General features: G+C 45.5%; 2 protein-coding genes across 2 annotated transcripts; both read right to left on the minus strand.

The window, feature by feature from the left end:
- Positions 1-387: 387 nt before the first annotated feature.
- On the minus strand, positions 388-792 carry EV420DRAFT_1639293 (uncharacterized protein; the record flags this gene model as incomplete). Its single annotated transcript, XM_060476955.1, has 1 exon — positions 388-792. One exon carries the CDS (start codon positions 790-792, stop codon positions 388-390), a length of 405 nt encoding a protein of 134 aa, XP_060334638.1.
- An 11,559-nt stretch (positions 793-12,351) lies between these two features.
- Positions 12,352-14,529, minus strand: EV420DRAFT_1639301 (uncharacterized protein; the record flags this gene model as incomplete). Its single annotated transcript, XM_060476956.1, has 2 exons — positions 12,352-12,670; positions 12,719-14,529. The coding sequence occupies 2 exons, from the start codon at positions 14,527-14,529 to the stop codon at positions 12,352-12,354; spliced, it is 2,130 nt and encodes a 709-aa protein (XP_060334639.1).
- Positions 14,530-20,200: the final 5,671 nt, after the last annotated feature.

Consider the following 20,200-nt stretch of genomic DNA (forward strand, 5'->3'; position numbering starts at 1 on the left):
ATTCAATGTTGAACTTAATCCATGTGTATTGTGCTCAGGGTTGGAAGAAGCTCACAAGGCATTGGAAAGGCTTGAGAGGTTTGCAGATTGGATGGACAATGCAGATTTGAGACAGTGGTTGATAGCTGAAGAGGAACATAAGTGCTTGTGGCTAGACTGGCAGAAGTTTGTTGACAAAGAGAAGAACAGTATATAAATACTTATGCCAAGTTATTCAAACCTAAAAATCCGGTGACTGTGAGAAACCTGTTAGCCACCTGCTGGCACAGCCTGGTCCATGACAACCTGGTCCTCACCTGATTGCCAGGTGATGAGTTATTCTAACCTGTTGACTGAGTATCTGTAACTCGTTCTGAGGCCCATAATGCCTCTGCTTCACCAACTTTCTCAACACCCTTCTTTTGGATCCTTCTCCCTCTTGTCATCCCCTTTGGACCTGCTACTATCCTTATTCTCTTTATCACCTTTCTTCTCCTTCTCCTTCTCTTTTTCCTTCTCAGCCTCCATGGCTTTCCTAGCCTCCTCCAAAGCCTTAGCCTTTGCCTCATCTTCTAACCACTGCTTCTCTGCAGCAGCAGTAGCAGCCTTTGCCTTTGCCTCCTCCTTTGCCTTTTCAAGTCTCAAGGCCCTTTTTCTTTTCCTCTCCTCTTTAGCCTTCTCTGTGGTTTCTAACTTAGCCTGCTTTTGTTTATACTTGTCCCAGCATTCCATGGCCTTGTTGTATGCTTCAATATTGGCATCCCATTGTTTGAAAAAGATCTCCAGCTTGTCAGGAGTAATGTCAGTGGGCATCAGGGGTGCCTCATAAGGCTCAGGGATTACAGAAAGGTGCTATTCAACTGTTGACAACATAGTTGACAATGAGAACAAAGTTAAAAAATCAGAAGAGATGGTGATGGTTAATAGTTAAGAAATGAATTTTCATGTGACCACTCTGCAAAACCCCATGCAGACATGCTCAGTCATCAGGATCTGTGTTCTTGAGGGCAAGAATGCTAAGAGGGGGATACTGTAATGTGCATGCTGTCCAAACCTAATGTAACATGCATACTGATGGAACTCCAACTCCAACCCTAACTCCAACAAACCACATTTTAGAATTCAACAGATTCTGATTTCCAGTTTCTATTTCATATTTCATTTTACATTTCACCTCTCCATTTTAATTTACTAATAGCCTGACATCAGTAGCACAGCATATCATCAGACTCCATCAGCTACTGATTGGTAGACTACAACTACCAACCACCCTAGAATGTAGACCACTCTGAGTAGAAACTGGATCAGACTTCTAACTAGTATATAAACTGTAGAATTACATTGTAGATACTCAGTTCGAATATCAACTTGGTTGAGCCCAATCTCTCTCTCTGACTCCCAGTCAAAACTCTAGTTCTCCAGTCTGTGGAACTCTGATCTGTTGGACTTATCTCCTACCTTGTCTCTGTCACTCCATGGACTTCCATCTGTATTCATCTTAGGGCTTTGGCTCAGGAGTGATGTTGCTAATAGCTTCACCTATGCCTGATGCATTCCATGGCTTTCTGCTACATGCAACCTCTGCCACATTCCTATTGGCACAATCCTGACAGTATATTTGAACTCAAACCCTTGAGTCAAAATTTTTCATCTCCACCATATCTTCTACTTTCACCCTTCATCCAGAAATCAGCTGCAACTCCATGGCTAACAACTAAACCTACACTATGGAAGATATCCCTGCCTCTGTGTTGAAAGAGAGTTCTCTTCCTTTTGGATCAGATTCTGCTTCTTCCTAATGCACCCATAGGGAAACCTACCTGCATAGTGGTTTCACTGCTTGCCAATCTGATGCTAACAGATCACCTAACTCCTTCTTAGCCCAGCAATCAGAATCTAATGGCTGGAGCAAGTACCAAAATAATCCTCCATGGAATCCATCTACATCCTTGTTCAATGACATCCGAGATTGGGATGAGGAAGACAACCAAGGATTGGAAGATGGGGACTTCATTCCTCACACCTCAATAAATAGCCAAAGACCCCTATCAGGAAATCCTGGCAGTGGCCCACCCAATCCTGGTGGCCCCAGCAGTCCCGGTGGTCCTGGAGGTGGTCTGAACAATAATCCTGGTAACAATCTGAACCCCCCTAATAATGATGTCCAGATTCTTGTTCAACTCATGAATGTCCTCTTCAGCATTTCTGATGCTGTCAATAGCAACTGCCAGTGTGCTATATGCACCAAGGTCAAGGAACCAGATACCTTTGATGGCTCAGACTCTTAAAAACTGAAAGCCTTTATTGTCTCCCTTCAGTTGAACTTTAATAACTATCTTGATGCATTCTGATTGGATACAGTGAAGGTCAACTATGCTATCTCCTTCCTTTCTGGTGTTGCCTTCAACTGGTTTGAGCTGGATATTCTTCATCCTAACCACTGCAACCCCCCTGCTTGGGCATACTCTTATACTGCCTTTCTTTTGGAACTCCAAACCAAATTCAGCCTCTTTGATGCTGTCAGTGATGCCAAAGATGAACTCAAAAACCTTTGGATGCATGACAGAGACTGCATCATGAAGTATATTGTCAAATTCAATTAGTATGCTGCCATTATCGGCTATGGCAACAACTCTCTTCATTATGCTTTCTACCATGATCTTTGCTCTCGCATCAAGGATGATATGGCTTACCATGGGAAACCCGATAACCTTCATGATATATGCAATCTTGCTCAGAAGCTCAACACTTGCTACTGGACTCAGAGGGCTGAGATATCCTGAGAAAATCACAGTAACCTCTCCTCCTCTAACAATGGCAACAAGTTGAAGAGTTCTGACTCTTTGTCTTCCAACTCCTACTCTGCAGGCCAAAAGTCCTCTAATTCAGGCTCCACGGAATCATCTTCATCTTCCAACCCCAAGCCCTATACTGATAAGCTAGGCAAGGATGGCCATCTTACTCAAGAAGAAAAGAATTATCATTGGAAGAATAATCTCTGCATGTTCTGTGGAGGTAAGCATAAAACTGAAGATTACAAAAAGTGCAAGGGTGCAGCCTCTGCTTATGGCCATGCTGCTGCTATTTCTCCCACTCCTGAGTCCACTGCCTCTATAGAACCAGTTTCTTTAGAATCAGGAAAGTAGAGAGCAACCTGGTATCCTCTGCACTAGAACAGGGTTGTGTTGACTGTCATTGTGCATTGGAGATCATAACCCTCAATGCTGCTGCTCTTTCTGACCATTCCCTAACCATCTCTCTCTCCTCTGAAGTCGGCTCCAGATCGGAGTCTGATGGTTCACCCATTTCTATTATTCTTTGTTTTCTTGCACTCGTTGATTCTGGCTCTAGTCACTGCTTCATTGACTTGAAGTACATTGAGGATCACAATCTCCTACCAAATCTATTTCTCCTGTCCAACTTTGGCTTCTTGATGGCTCTGTCAGATCTCATATCTCTCAATCTATTTCTTTACCCATCTGTTTCCCATCTAGAGACATTCTTCCTATTAACTTCTATGTCACTTATTTAGATTCATCTTGTAATGTTATTCTGGGATACAACTGGCTCTCCCACTACAATCCATTGATTGACTGGATAAAGCACAGTATCACTTTCCATTCACCATTATCAGTTATTTCTTCCTCAAACACTTCCATGGCTGCTGACACACATGTGTCAGTCTGCTTGGACTCTTCCAGTCCAATCCAAACATCCTAATCCTCATCTTCCACTCCAAAATTGAGATCCTGATAGGCTTCACCATCTTATGAGCCTATCTATTCCTACCCTACCATTCCTTCCTTTGGTGCTTCAGCCTCTCCCAAGATATCTATTATTTCAGCTGCCACTTTTGTCTGAGCTTGTGCAGAAGAAGATGCTCAGCAGTTCACCTTACAGCCTTCTATATCTAGTGTTAGTGCCAAAGCTACCTCTGCAGCCCTCACTGATTTATCTGATGTCCCACTGGAGTACCATGAATTCACTGACATATTCAGTGATTCTCTTTCTGAAAAACTCCCCAAGCATCGCCCTACGACCTCAAGATCAATATTGAGGAAGGCTCCACTCCTCTGCTTGATCCCATTTATTTCCTTTCCAAATCCAAACTAAAAGCCTTATGTGAATTCATTAACGGTAATGTCTGTAATGGGTTTATCACTCCTTCCTGTTCTCCACACGGAGCTCTGGTACTGTTTGTCAAGAAGAAGACCAGTGAACTTAGACTCTGTGTAGATTATTGTGGACTTAATAAAATCTCTAAAAAAGACCATTACTCTCTGCCCCTTATTTCTGACCTCCTCAACTCTGCACATTCTGCTCATCTCTACAATAAGCTAGACCTTCATCATGCCTACCATCTCATCTGCATAGCTGAGAGTGATGAATGGAAAACTGCATTTTGGACCTGCTACAGCTCTTTTGAATGATGTATCATGCTATTTGGCCTTACAAATGCCCCTGCAGCTTTCCAATGCTTCATCAATGACATCTTCTCTGACATGCTTGATGTATCCATTGTTGTATACCTTGATGACATCCTTATCTACTCCAACAATCCTGAGGAGCACCGAAAACACATACATGAAGTTCTATGCAGACTCCAAGCCAATGGCCTCTACTGCAAGGGTTCAAAGTGCAAGTTCCATCAGGACTCCATCGAATATCTTGGTTATATCCTCTCACCCAAAGGCTTATGCATGTCTGATGACAAGGTCAAGGCTATTACCGACAGGCCAGTTTCATGGAAGATCAAGGATATTCAATCCTTCCTTGGCTTCGCTAATTTCTACCACCATTTTATTCACAAGTACAGTGAGATCATCCTGCCTTTAACACAACTCACTTGCAAGGGTACTTCATGGAAATTTGATGATGAATGCCTATCTGCTTTCAACAAGTTAAAGTAGGCTTTTACTCATGCACCTATCCTTACTCACTGGCTTCCTGACCACCAATTGGTTATGGAAACCGATGCTTCTGACTACACTATTGCCACTATCCTATCCATCTACCTTGATGATGGTGAGATCCATCCAATCTCCTTCTTGTCCTGGAATCTCCATGGCATCAAACTCAACTATGATACACATGATAAAGAGCTCCTAGCCATCTTCAAAGCCTTCAAATATTGGCATCATTACCTCAAAGGCTCTGTGGAAGCCATTGACATCATCACAGATCATAAGAATCTTGAATACTTCTCTACTACCAAGGTCCTTACTCGACATCAAGTGTGCTGGTCTGAATTCCTCTCCCAATTGAACCTTATCATTTGGTTCTGACTGGGTAAACTTGGTGGGAAACTGGATGCCCTTACTAGATGATAGGATGTCTACCCTAAAGAGAGGGATAGTCAATATGCTCAAGTCAACCCTCATAATTTCAACCCATTTTCACTCAAGAACAACTCTCCACTTCTCTCCATGCTACATTTCTTGTGTAACACACTAACTTGGATTGAACAATGTTTGCCTCTAAACTGTCACTCGCGTTTGGTGATTCAGTTGTAAAGAGGGCGTTGCAATCGCTAGGTAAGGTACGATAGTCCTTAGGCATGAAACGAGGAGTTTCTGCGTGAAAAGTTAGGAGTGTATAACTTTAGCCGAAGCTGGGGTGTAAGACCCTAGCGAGACTAGGCTTAAATACATTGCCGTATATACTAATAGGTACTCTTCCCAAAGCATTGCTGTCTTCTAGGCTGGCGTGTTTGGTATGCTAGAAGTCCTCCTACAAACAAGAAGGCTAGTGTTCGTATGGCACTATCTTCTGGGAGGTATATGTGGCACCCTATCTGTCCTAGGATGTGATCAGAGTCAACCTAAAGAAGCGTGACTGGCTGAAGGAGGGTCGGGCTCATAGTCATGTGATCAGATCTATGGGCCATCAAACAGATCATGCGTGTGAACGATGGATCATGCGTGTGATTGATCAGGTCATGAATGATGCGGATCAGGTATGAGGAATGATGATGAGAGTCGAATGACGAGTTGATGAGATAAGATAAGATAAGCAAAAAATAAGGGTGATTCATGACATTACCCCCCTACTAAGACTCAGTCGTCCCGACTGAGTCAGTGTCAGATTCGTCTTCTGATTCGATGTGGGATAGAGGGGATATTGAATTTTTAGATGTGGTTTTGCAAGCTGGACCCAGGGAATTGGGGTAGAAAATTGAGTTCTTGGTCGCTGATGTCGTGACCGATTCGTTGTTCTTGTTTTCTTCTTCATATATCGCTGCCAAGTGTTGCTCGTATTCGAGCACTAGCTCTTCTGCATTGGCTAGTTGGCTGCGTGGTACCCAGGTGGCTTCTTCAATAGGATATCCTTTCCACTTGACCAGGTATTCGGTGATGTGTTTTCTGCGTTTTTGCCTTCGTTGTTGTATAGCTGTTTCCCTATCTTGTAGGAGTTCTTCTATCTCGTACTCTTCCTGTCCTTCAATTAATTCGGGAGGAGGAGGTCCCAGTGGTTGTTGGTTCAGGAATTCTGGTGGGGAGTATGGAGTTAGATAGACTTCGTTAAACCAGTTATGGATTTTTCATCCGACCGGTAGTCGAAGCTCATATGCCGATGATCCTTTCTTGGCTATTACTTCGAAGGGTCCGACTCTTTTGTTGTCCAGCTTCTTTGCTGGTCATGGCAGGTGTAGGTTGGTGGTGTCTAACCAAACTTTATCCCCTGGTTGGTAGTCTCGGGGTGATTGTTGGTGTCAATTATATGCTTGTTTCATTGTTTCTGCTGCTTTCGTCAAAGCGAGTTTTGCTTGTTCATGGGTTTGGTGGAGTGTTTCCACCATTGTGGCGACTGAAGGCGTAGCCATAGCTTCGAGTGCGATGGGTCGTATTTGTCCATCCTGTCCGAACAGGATTTTATACGGGGAATATCCAGTCGCACTGTGCTTTCGATTATTGAGGGCATAGACTGCTATAAGCAGCCAGTCACTCCAATCATTTTGTTGGAAGTTAACAAAGTTACGCAGGTACTTTTCAAGTTCCTGGTTAACTCGTTTGGTTTGCCCATCTGTTTGAGGGTGGTATGCGGTAGAAGGGTTGCCCTGAATGTTTAACAGGGTGTATAGCTCTTTTGTGTATTTGGACACAAATTGTGGACCTCGGTCCAAGATTATCTTGGAGGGGGTAACTCCAAATCGACAGATAACCTTGTCTCGGAGGATTTTGGCCCACCCAGTAGAGGCGATTTCCTTGGTGCAAGGTACAAAGATGTTGTATTTAGAGAATCGGTCGACTATTACCAGGACTGCATTGTAGCCTTTGGATTCAGGTAGTCCGGTGATTAGGTTGACCGATATATGCTCCCATGGTCGTGAGGGTATTGCATTAGGGTGAAGAGGAGCGGCACATTTGCGGTGGTCAGGTTTGGTTTTTTGACAGACTTCGCACCCTTTCACGTATTTTTCTACGTCCCGGTGCATATTAGGCCACCAGTAGTCGCGAAGTACTAATTCTTGTGTTTTTGCGATTCCTAGGTGTCCTGCTGTTATATGGTTGTGGGTGTAGGAAATTAGTTCCCCTCATAGTGGAATATCCTTCGGGATATAAATTCGTCCATCATAGAATAGAAGGTTTCCCTTCTGTTGAACTCCTTTCTCATAGCCGAGAGAGTCAGAGACTCCCTTATCCCACGAATGTATATTGTCGGTGGCCTTAGCTATTTTTTGGTGGATTGCCTCTTCCGTAGGCATTATCAAGGCTCTGAAGAGCTCAGGTTTAAGGATGACGATATCATCATTATCCTTTTTGCCTTGATCATGGTCCGCCCTTCAGCTGAGTAAATCTGCCTTTTTATTCGCAGTGCCTGGCTTGTGATGAAGGGTGAATTCATATTCCATGAGCTCGGTAACCCACCGAGCTTGTTGTCGATTTAACTTTTGGGGTTTTCGGAAATATTAGAGATTGGAGTGGTCTGTCCAAATCTCGAATTTCTGTATGGCACCCATGAGATAGTGGTGCCAGTCTTCCAGGGCAATCATGATGGCTAGTAGTTCTTTGTCATAAATTTCATAGTTACGTTCTGTGGTGGAAAGTGATTTGGAGAGGAATGCGACGGGTCTCCATTTTCCATCGGCCTGTTCCTGGGACAGTACAGCACCGGCGGCGCCTTCACTGGCATCTGCCTCTACTCGGAATTTCCCTTTGTTGCTTGGGATGGCAAGAATGACATTTTCTAAAAATTGTCGTTTAATGGTTTCGAAGGCATCTTGTTGCGCCTTTCCCCATGTCCATGCTTCCTTCCCAGTAAGTCAGGTTAGGGGTTTGACATGGTGACTATAGTGCCAAATGAATTGGTGGTAAAAATTGGTGAACCCCAAAAAGGATTGTAATTCCTGTTTTTTGGTGGGCATCGGCCAGTCCAGAATTCCTGCAATTTTGACAGGGTCCATTTTAACGGATCCTTCACTGATGATTACTCCTAGGTATTCGGTTTCTTCTACTTCAAACTTGCATTTCTCAGCTTTTAAGAAGAGTTTGTTTGTTCAGAGTATTTGCAGAACCTTCTGAACTACGGTTCGGTGTTCTGCTTTAGTTTTGGTGGCGATGAGTATATCGTCTAGGTAGACGCTGACCAGTCCTTGAGTGATTAGGTCTTTGAAAAGGTTATTCATCATCCACTGGAAGGTTGCGGGGGAGTTGGTGAGCCCGAAAAACATGACAAGGGGTTCATATAGGCCTCGATTGGTACGGAAGGCTGCCTTCCATTCGTCCCCCTTTTTGATACGAACATTGTTGTACCCCCATCTCACATCCAGTTTTGTGTAGTACTTGGCACCTCGTAGCCTGTCCATTAGCTCTGATATAAGTGGGAGGGGATATCGGTTCTTAATGGTCATTTCATTAAGGTTGCGATAATCCTGGACGGGCCGTAGTTTTCCATCCTTCTTTTTTACAAAAAAGAAAGGTGAGGCCATGGGGGATTTGGACGGTCGAATCCTTCCTGTGGACAAGTTTTCATCCAGGAAGTGGTCGAGTTCATTTTGTTCTTGGGGATTCAAGGGGTATACCTTGCAATCCAGGCTGGCATTGGCATTGGGCACTAGCTCAATGGCGTGGTCCCATGGTTTTCGTGGGGGTAATTCGTCAAAAATTTCTTTGGCGAACACGTCTATGAAGTCTCGGTAGACTTCGGGTACAATTTCTTCAAAAGTTTTCTCCTTTTTATCAAGATGAGCTTTCGCGGCTAAACTGGTGGATTTGGTCCCCATGGCACATACATGAAATGCTTGTTCGAAATCTATCACTAGGATTTTATCCCCTTTTTCAACTTCAGTTCCCCACTGTTGGTTTGGGTCCTCATTGGGTAGTCGGAAGGGGATTTTCCGACAGTCACATCGTGCAAGGGTGACTGTCCCGGTGTTCCAGTCGATCAGGGGGTTGTGGCACTGTAGCCAATCGTGTTCTAGGAAGATGGGCGTGGTGCCTAGATCAACTATGGCCAACTCTATTCATTCGGTATGATCCCCGATCGCGAGGCAGACCTCGATATAATTGGTGATGTCACCTCCCGTATTTCGAGTTCCATCGGCATTATATACTGGTACTGGGTGTGCAGCAGTCCGGGTGGTGATCTGATGCTCCTCGACCCATGTTCAGTCAATAGCACTTCCTGTACATCCGCTGTCTACCAAGGCTTTAACGGGGTGTTTAGCCAGGGTATCGTAGGTTTCCAGTTGAAGGGAGATAGTGACATTCCACCCCTTCCTCCCCCTGATATACTGTGGTGGTTGTCGAAGATCGGCCATCCATTGGGCTTTGTGGCCAGTCTCTGTCCATGTTTCATGAGGATGTTCTAACAGAGTTTTTACTAGTTCGTCAGTTACTTCCTCAAGATGTCGAGGATGGACCCACTGTCATAGGTGGGCTTTGGCGGCATCTGGGGTAAGACGCATAGCCCTCCGAACCCATGCTGAGGTGTAGGGTTCCAGGTATTGTTGATCCGAAGGGTACTCCTCCGATGAGTACTCGAGGTTTCCCTCTTTCAGCATCGTGGGCTTCCCCTTGTTGCCGTTCGCTACAGGTTTTGTGGCCCTTTGTGCTTCTGTAGTTACTGAGCTTCTCGCCTGTTCGCTTGCGCTACTAAGGTCTTTTCCACTCGGGGATGGCCCGCACAGTCCGGATTTTTTAGAGTTCCATAAACTCTGTTGGTAACTAGAATCATCTTCATCGTCAGGAATTTCTGTTATAATTACCTTTTTAATAGCTTGGTTGCCTCGAGGGGAGAACCAGCTCCCCGAGGACTTACTCCCCAGAGACTCCTTGTCTCTGCCTCGAGCAGTATGGCTTTCGCCCTGCGAGGTCTTTTTTCTTGAAGGGTCCTCACCCTGGGCCTTTACCTCGATGGGTAGATTGGCAACCTTTCGTGGATGCACACATGTTGGCTCACCAGGGGGTCCCGTGGGATTCCCCTGGTTCCTCGCCTCAGCTGCTTTTCCAACGCGGGCCGTTGCTACAATTGGGGTAGGAGCGGCGGCCCAGGTTATCGGCCGATCTTCATCAGAGTGACTGAGCGCAGTCTGATCCTGGCGTGGGGGGCTCGCTGACTCTCTCAGAACTTTCCCCATGCCAGGCAATTTCTTCTCCCCTGCTGGGAGCTTGATCCGAGCTGGGGTGTCGGTCCTGCTTCCGGGGACAATGGGGGTTACTGCCAAACCTTCATCTGGTAGCTCTATTACGCTGCCGGCCTCTATTGTCCCTGCGGCATGGGCCTCCGCTTTTCCGAGGGGTTCCCTGCCATCACAGAGGGGCCTACTCGTTCTTGATCCACCGCCACCAGCAGCAGCGGTTCGCTTGCTCATTTCTGGAGTTGTGCACGAGTCGCACCTAGTGGGGTTCATTGCCAATACAGTCGTTGTATTGGCGGAGGAAATCCCTCGTACTCCATGCCTTGGTCCCTCCAGCATCGATTCGGTGAGAACCGAAATATTTGTGTCTCCCGAGGGTTGGAGAGGATCCTCGACTCGCGCGTTGCAAGCCTCCTCTCTCTGGTGTGCCCTTGGGTTTGGGTTCCATCCATCCTCTACTTGGGGCCTCTCTGTCCGACCGTTTGGGATCTTCTCTTCCTTCCAGCCTGCTGGAAGTTTGACCACGTGTTGTGGCCTGCCCGAGCCTGTTGCTGTTAGGCTGCTCGGGCTCGCTCCCCAAGGTAGATATACTCGGGTTCTACTGCCTGTTGAATCGACTTCTGAGACTCAGGAGTCTCCCACGTGAGGGCTTGGTGGGTGAGGTTCTTTATCAATTGACTGGTCCTGGTCAATTCGAAGGCGGAAATCCTTTTCTACGCCGTGCTGAGTTCGAATGTCGTCTTGGCCAATATCACCCAGTGATTCAGTTTGAGTTTCATGAGAACGTGACAAAATAAGTATATTGTCTGTCATCGTTCCTACATGTAAGGTATCAACGTTAAAATTCGTAATAGGATGCATACTGTTTGAAACACAAGTCCTGGTCGACCGAGGTGAATCACCTAGTCCTCGGTTGACTCTTCTTTTACCTCCTCAACCTTTGTTGTAGCGGGGTTTTCCTCCTGTTCAGCCTCTTTGATTAAGGCCCTTAGGTGCTGTGTGAATGGCGTCGGTTTCTTCGTGAAGGGTGTTGATTTTGGTTTCTTTACATGGCGCCATTTGGACCTGTCGGTCGGGCATTTGTTGTCCCAGCTGATGTGTCCTGTATTACCGCATCGAAAACATCGTCTCTCTTTCTTGAGACGGTCAATGTCCATGGGCTCACCTTCGCCCCCATAGGTGGTTCCAGTAGTGTCTCTTTTATCGCTTCTGCCTCCTCCTGAGGTGCTGGCTCGTCCGTTGGATCCTGATTTGGATCCCTTGGGTCCCGGGGGGCAACCTCTGCGTTCGGCTACCCCTACTCAATAGTTCTCGTCCATGTGGCCGACTCTATCCTTCCATTCGTAGTAGCCTTGGGGTCGGCGATTGTCGCTCCCCATGATAATTTCTTTGACGCGAGGTCGAATGGCTTGCTTTATCACTTCTTCCATTTGATCCGCGTTGTCGAATCGTTTTGCTTTTATAGCTAGCTCTTCAAATTTGTCAAAGAACTCCACGGCAGTCCTAAATTGGGACTGTTGGAGCTTTTTCCACTCGATTCGCCATATTTTGACCTCCGCTACTTCTTCAAATCGTCTTCGCACTTCTTCTTCGAAGATTGTCCATGCAGGGTATCGATGATGGTGTGCGTGGGAGTCCCAATACTTTCGTCGTTGGTCCACCCACCACTGCTTAGCGTTTCCTTTGAATAAGGATGCTGCAAATACAATTCGATTGGGGCCATACCCATGTGTGGTATTAAGGGAAAAGTACTTTGAAAATGTTTCAAAGTAAGCGTTGCAATCATCGAAGAATCAGTCGAGGTCATGGGATTTTCCATAGAACCCCTCCGGTTTTTCTATGAGTGTGGGTTTAACGTCTCCCCATGGATTGGATTGTCCTGCCGCAATTTCCCAGTCATCCGGAGGATCTGGTGGTAGTGGCGGATTTTCAGGGCAAGGGAGTGATCGGAGGTTCTGATCACTATGTGGTGTAGGTGGCGCTGGTGGAGGGGGTGGTGGTCCTCCACCTCTGCCTCCACCTCCACCTCCACCTCCTCCTCCACCTCCAGGTGCGGCGGGTGCTGGCCCGCTTCCTTTACCAGAGGTGGGGGTTGTTGTAGTGCCTCCCATGCTTCAGAGGTGTTGGTCTAGGTGTTTTCCACCTGCGAATAGTCTTGACGGTCTGGTAACGGCGGTGGTGGTTTGGAGAATTCCCAGGGTTGAGAAGTCCGATCCTGACTCATCGATATCGGGGAGTTCATAATGGCTTCCTTGGAGTAGTTGTCGGTCAGGGTGTAGGAGGTTCCAATAATTTATGGCGATATACTGGGTTTCTTGTGATAATATGTCCCTTTTTAATTGGGAATCGGGTTCAGCTTGTTGATATGCTTGCCCCTGCAGAGTGGTGGTCCAGTAGCTTCTGTGGGGTAGTTGGTCATGTATAGTCCACCAGAACTGGTCCCAGCTCATCCTATAGAGTTCTTCGTCAGTGAGGTTCTCTGCTGGACCCTTGAACGAACTCGTTGTCTCCTTCATTGGGGTCCCTGACAAAGGGTGGGTCATTTGCATACTCTCCCATATGGGTGAGCCTGTCGATTTGTATCCGGGCTCTAACCCACAGGTCCAATCGGTCAAGATGGTTGGTTGGGTGAAAGATGGGTTCATATCATAAGAGGTAGGGATTTCCGTCAATCCATATCTGGTTCCAGTTCCAGACATAGGCAAAGTACCTTTGGTATTCTTCAAAGATTTCGTTGAAGTCCTCTCGATCATAGACCCACCACTGAAGCTCTCTTTGTGATATAAAAGGGGGTTCGACATAGAAGGTGGGTTCGGGGTTGAGGAAGGGTTCGAGCTCTGGGTGAGGTCCAACTTCATTATATCGGGCTTGGGCCAGGTCCTGTAGTCGTCGACAGATCTGGCACCTGCAGTGAGGCCAATCTGTGAGACTTGCCTGGTCAAGCTTGGTCTCAACGGGATTTGATACGTCGGTAGTTCCGGCGAGGGATTGGGCTCCTGTGAACCACCAGAGGACAGTGTCCTCCTCGTTGGTGTCTGCGAATAAGACCCTATGCTGCCACGGCGGGGAGTCTGCATGGGGGTGCTGCTCGAGTAGCTCGTCTGTATCTGGCTGCTCTCCCCATGGGTCTTCTTCGGCAGAGTAGTATGGGGTCTGGGCCCCAGAGGTTCTGGGGAGTGTGAGAGGAATAGGGTTTTCTTCCTCGGTGATGGTGTCGAGGGTTCCCCCGATGGGCGAAGTAGACTCGACTGGTGAGATTCGTGCAGTCGTGGGCTCCCCGGCGGTGTCTGCCCATACTCTGAGGTCTGCGATGGTGATTGTGTTTCTGGCTGAGGTGCGATGTCCTTCTTCTGCCCACTGTACTCGCTCTCTTGGGTCAGGTTGGATTGGAGGGTCTGGAACGTATCGACTTGAGCTAGGGATCGGCGACGAATAACATCGTGGAGTGTCGATTCTGTAGACTCGTCGGGTTCTGTCTGCCGAGTACCAGGATAGCCAGCTGGAGGTGCTGGTCGGGGACCCAGGGCCTTGGATTCTTGGCTCTGGGGAATCCCCCGTCGTATCCCTTGACTCGCCTTCTGCTGTTGTGCTGCTTCTTGCCACGACAGGCTCCCCCCATGACCGCTGGGAGTGCTCATCTGTTGAACGGGCAGTTCCGTAGTCTGAACTATTTGGGCCGCTGCTGCTGCTTCCCACATCGCGCCCGGCATTTGGTTGTACCCACTCTCCTTCGATGTATCCTGGTGTTGTACTTGGGAGGCATATTTCATGGCCTCGGTCGGTGAGGATTCTTCCTCTAGCGACATCAATGTAGATCCTTCGGGCTTCTCGTACGTGTAGCTGCTCTCCGGAACTGTCTCCGTTGTTTGAAGAGACGCTGTTTCGTCCGGCGCTTTCTTCCCGAAGGGAAGACCTATCTTCTTCGCCCCCGCTGCCATTTTGCCCTTCCATGTCTTGCTGTGGGAGGACATGGTCGTCTCTTGGGACTGGGGGCGGTGGCGTGCTTGGGCGGAGTCTGATGGGAGTGAGGTGTCCAACTGAGGATTCATTAGAGTCCGTTACTCGCTCACTCGGGAGGGTTGGTGCTCTTTGGTGTGCTCGTTCTAGCTCGTAAGCATATAGAAGGAGCGTGGATTTGAGGGTGGTCATGGAGTAGTATGTTTCGTAGTCTTCTGGGCACATACGGTCAACGTCGTTTAACAACGGTAAAGGTACTGGTGATGATTTAACAGTATGGCCACTGTTGTCGCAGATAGTTGTAACAGGAATACATAGAACAACAGTGTGATTTGTTGGTTTGACGGTGAGGGTATGCGAAGCAAGCTTCGGCTAATTGTAACGCACTAACTTGGATTGAACAATGTTTGCCTCTAAACTGTCACTCGCGTTTGGTGATTCAGTTGTGAAGAGGGCATTGCAATCACTAGGTAAGGTACGATAGTCCTTAGGCATGAAACGAGGAGTTTCTGCATGAAAAGTTAGGAGTGTATAACTTTAGCCGAAGCTGGGGTGTAAGACCCTAGCGAGACTAGGCTTAAATACATTGCCATATATACTAATAGGTACCCTTCCCAAAGCATCGCTGTCTTCTAGGCTGGTGCATTTGGTATGCTAGAAGTCCTCCTACAAACAAGAAGGCTAGCGTTCGTATGGCGCTATCTTCTGGGAGGTATATGTGGCACCCTATCTGTCCTAGGATGTGATCAGAGTCAACCTAAAGAAGCGTGACTGGCTGAAGGAGGGTCGGGCTCATAGTCATGTGATCAGATCTATGGGCCATCAAACAGATCATGCGTGTGAACGATGGATCATGCGTGTGATTGATCAGGTCATGAATGATGCGGATCAGGTATGAGGAATGATGATGAGAGTCGAATGACGAGTTGATGAGATAAGATAAGATAAGCAAAAAATAAGGGTGATTCATGATATCTTGAAGGTCCTGTCTTACATGCCAGTGCTATCATGGACATCAACAAGCTCCATTCTGATATCAAGAATATACAGCTATTGGACTCTGCTGCCACTGAAGGCCTTCAACTCACATCCTCTCCCTCCAATTTCTCTTAGTGGTCTGTGAATGAATCAGGACTACTATGTCTTGACAGCCACATCCATGTCCCAGACTCTAACAATCTCCATCTTCGTGTTCTTCAAAACAATCATAACCACATCTTGGCAGGTCATTTTGGTCAAAACTGAACTCTTAAACTTGTCTGACAGAATTACACCTGGCTACAGATGTGTGAATACATTTGCCACTATGTTCAATATTGCACTATCTGCAGATGTAACAAAGCACCTATACACCATCCTTTTGGCTTACTCAAACCTTTGCCAGTCCCAGAGTGCCTATGGGATTCCATTTCTATGGACTTCATTGAACAATTACTGGATTCCAATGGAATCACTGCTATTTTTGTAGTGGTCGACCATGTAAGTAAGCAAGCAATTTTCATTCCCACTCAGGACACCATCAACTCTGAGGAGCTTGCCTGGTTATTCATTACCCATGTGTTCACTAAGCATGGTGTTCCTAATCACATAATCATTATAAGTTCCAAGCAGACAAGTGACAGTCTCCAGCCTCTGACTTTAAACCTCAATCATTACTTTTTGACCTATTCTTAACTTATCAGCTTCCTACGGTCCCCACTCTTCAAATTTCAAATTAAATCCTGAAAAACTATTGCAAATTACCTTCCTAATTGGGAACAGAACCCAACAGATGCTTATTTCTTGGTTTTTCTCACTTTTCTCTCTCAATCACTCAAGTATACAAGTTAAGATATATATAATTATTGCCCGTTGGGGCCCACACTATCAAAATCCATGTACAACAAAGCATCCAAAAAATAATACAAGTCCAAAAGGCATCTAGGAGTCCACTGGTATCAAAATCACATCACTACATCTTCCTCCTCTTCATCCACCTTATCCTCTTCTTCACCTTGCTGATCCTCCTCCTCTACCAGCATCTTAATCAACTTCAGCTTGTCCAAGTCTGGAAACCCCATAGAATGCATGCCAGGCAACATTTCTGACCTCTTAGTTCCTTTGGATCCACCTCTCCTTCCAGATCCTTAACCAAGAACTCATTCACATATCTCAGATACTGCTTCTACAATGCCCATTTGCCCTGATGGCCTCCATACTCATAATACCTCTGTTAGTTATCTAAGAACCTCTCTCATGCCTCTAAGGCTTTTCAGAGCCCTTCCTTGCCATAATAACCATGCTAAAACTCCATGTTGGCTAACTGAAAGAGATCCTTGCCATCGAAGATATCGAGGCCTGTAACATGTGCATGCCAAACTTGTGCAACATCTTGATCAAGGCACATTTGCATTGCCTTCTGAAGGGCCTCAATGTTGACATTCTTGAGCTTTTCAAGCTCAACCTTCAATGACTGGAACTCATGTTTGTACTTCTTGGGGAGGAAATCTCATGGATACTCCAGTTCATTGCCTGAATGAAAAACATTGACCAAGTTATCAATACGGTCTCTGAGAATATCCATCTTACCCTCCACCCTCTCCAAGCTCCCCTAGAACTCTTCCATCTTGTCAAAAATTTTGTTCAAGAGGTCCAAGACTCTCTCAAACCCTGCAGCTCCCAATCTCTTGTCTTGACTAAACATACACTTGATCTTCTTTGACTTGCACTGCTCACAAGTACAACTGCTTCTAATAAAACATTTGACATTGTCAGCTTTACAATGTCCACAACACTCTATATAGCCACAAGTCAGCAAAACATCTAGAACCTGCAGGAAAATGTACTATTATCTTTATACTCCTCATCATCCACCTGCATCTCAGGCTCAGTTTTCAATTTCTTCAAGGGTCTCTCTGATGGCCCTGCGGTATCCTCACCCCCACTCAATACCACCATGCTAGACTTTACCTTCCTCTTCTTTGATCCTCGCATGGCCTCCGAATCCATTGCCTTGTTCTTCCCCTTTCTGTCCTTCCTCTGCTTCACCAATTTCTTCAATGCCTTTCTCTTCGAGTCCTTCTCCCTCTTGTTGTCCCCTTCAGACCTGCTACTATCCTTGCTCCCTTCATCCTCACCTGCCCTCTCCTTCTCTTTCTCCTTTTTCTTCTCAGCCTCCACAGCTTTTCTAGCCTTCTTCAAAGCCTTAGCCCTTGCCTCATCTTCTAACTGCTGCTTCTCCATGGCAGCTTCCTTCATCTTCACCTCCTCCTTTGCCTTTTTAAGTCTCAAGGCCCTTTCCCTCTTCCTCCCTCTTTAGCCTTCTCCACAGCTGCTAACTTAGCCTGCTTTTGTTTATACTTGTCTCAGCATTCTATAGCCTCATTGTATGCTTTAATATTGGCATCTGATTGTTCAAAAAAGGACTTCAGCTCATCGAGAGTAGTATCAGTTGGTGTTGGGGGAGTCTTATAAGGCTCAGGGTTTATGGAAAGGCAGTACTTAATTGTCAATGACATGATAGACAATGAGGACGAAGTTCAGAAATTGGAAGAGATGGTGGTGGTTACTAGTTAAGAAGTGAATTTGCACATGACCACCCTGCAAAAACTCCACACAGACCCAATGGATTCCAATTCCCAGTTTCTATTTCATATTTTATTTTATATTTGACCTCTCCATTTTAATTTATCAATAGCTTGACATTGATAGCAAGTATATCATCAGACTCCATCAGCTACTGACTGGTAGACTTCAACTTCTGACCACCCTAGAATGCAGACCACTCCAAGTAGAAACTAGATCAGACTCCTAAGCAGTATATAAACCTTAGAATTACACTGTAGATACTCAGTTCAAATATCAACTTAGTTCAGCTCAATTCTCTCTCTCTGACTCTAAGTCTAACTCTCACTCTCTCATCTGTGGAACTCCAATCCATTGGATGTATCTCTTACTTTGTCTCTGTCACCCCACAGGCTTCCATCCATATTCATCTTAGGGCTTCAGCTCAGAGGTGATGTTGCTAATAGCTTCACCTACACCTGACACATTCTGCAGCTTCTGCTACATGCAACCTCTGCCACATTCCTATTGGCACAATCCTAACACCACTTGAAAAAGACATGAATATTTCAAAGCTGCTTTGAACTTAACTCAGGTATGATTGGAAAATTTTTGGTGAAAAATTGAAATACATGCTAGTCCTTCCAGTTCATATTTTTCTCCTTCAAGGTCTCAACCAGATGATATAACTTTGCCTGTCAAATAGCCTCTGAGATTTGTGCATGATCACCAAATTGCCACTTGGCATCCCATGCATTCCACAGCATCTTCACAGACAGATGACCTTGCCATCCACTCACATATTCCACATAGGTATCCTCAAGAGAGAGTTTCTTTGCCAAGACATAAATTGAGACCCATTCATCTTCTCACTTTGAAGAATATGTTACCCACTTCCATTGGTGCTTTTGGATGTGTTCAGAGCCATATTTGCCTTTGAGATGCTCCATTGCTTTACATTGTTTGTCTGATAGTTTAGGTGATGATGACAAGAGAGAAGAGACAAGGGTATCAGGATCTACTGAATCTTCAGTTGAGACATTTTCAAATTGATGAGAATTTGGAATAGCAGTTATCAAACTTGTGTTATTGATATTATTAGCATTGGGAAGGCCACAGAGCTGAGGTGAAGTAGATGCTGAGATTAACATTGCATTCAGAATGACTGGAGTGAGTGGAGCTACAACAACAATAAGTTAGACAAGACAGAAATCAACTCATCAGATTAGTCTGAACTCACCTTTACTCAGACCTTTGCATTGTTTTTGTTTCTCTGACTGATTATTATTATAATGGTCTGTGACTAATTTGATCAACATCTGATTTTGTGCAGGGATTTTGCTATACTGATGCTAGTGTTCATCTCTTTCATGTTACTGTTCCAGATTTGTTGTTGTTACAATTCCACATAGAGATGCCACCAAATGTTGAAAAGATTTTCAAATTGATGCTGTGCAGCTTCTTCAGCTGCTGTGATTTGTAATACTGATGCTGCTGCAAAGTTTTTAAATGAGGGAGTATTGAAAGAAGCATGTCAAAAGATCCCAGACTTTGGATAGTTAGTGTAAAGTACTACTGCATCTTGGGGAAGAATGGTCCAAAAAAAACAAAGAATCAAGAATTAAGTCAATGTGTAATTATCAGCAATCTGTCCAAGAGACTCCTGATATAAGTGCAATGCCTCTTCTTCTTTCTCAATAAATGGAAATAGATATGTTATGAGCTCAACTGGGGGGTTCTGAGGAAAAACAAGTTGGACTGTCATCTCACACCAAGAGACAGAAGTAATATCACACCTAGTGAAGCTTGTAGAAGACAGTACCACTCTGGACGGTGTGCATCAAACATTGCAGCATCTCACATAGCCTCTTTGAACAGTGCTCTATCATAGACAGTGTGGTAGGCATCACTATTGCTCCAATTACTGAGAGCCTTGACAGAGTTAACTGATGTGTCAAATTCCTGAGTTTTAGCAGTGTAAGAGCAACCAGCATGTGTTGTCTTAGAGATATTGATATCATTCTTCTCATAAATGATTTTCATGCACTTATTGTGATCTGGAGTTGATAAGGTCAGGCTTGCCACTCTGAAGAAACAAGAAGTATTTTATGCATACTTTGATACGTCATCTCAATACCATCA

The sequence above is a fragment of the Desarmillaria tabescens genome (assembly GCF_030435595.1).
Source record: "Desarmillaria tabescens strain CCBAS 213 chromosome Unknown EV420scaffold_8, whole genome shotgun sequence".
NCBI lineage: Eukaryota > Fungi > Basidiomycota > Agaricomycetes > Agaricales > Physalacriaceae > Desarmillaria > Desarmillaria tabescens.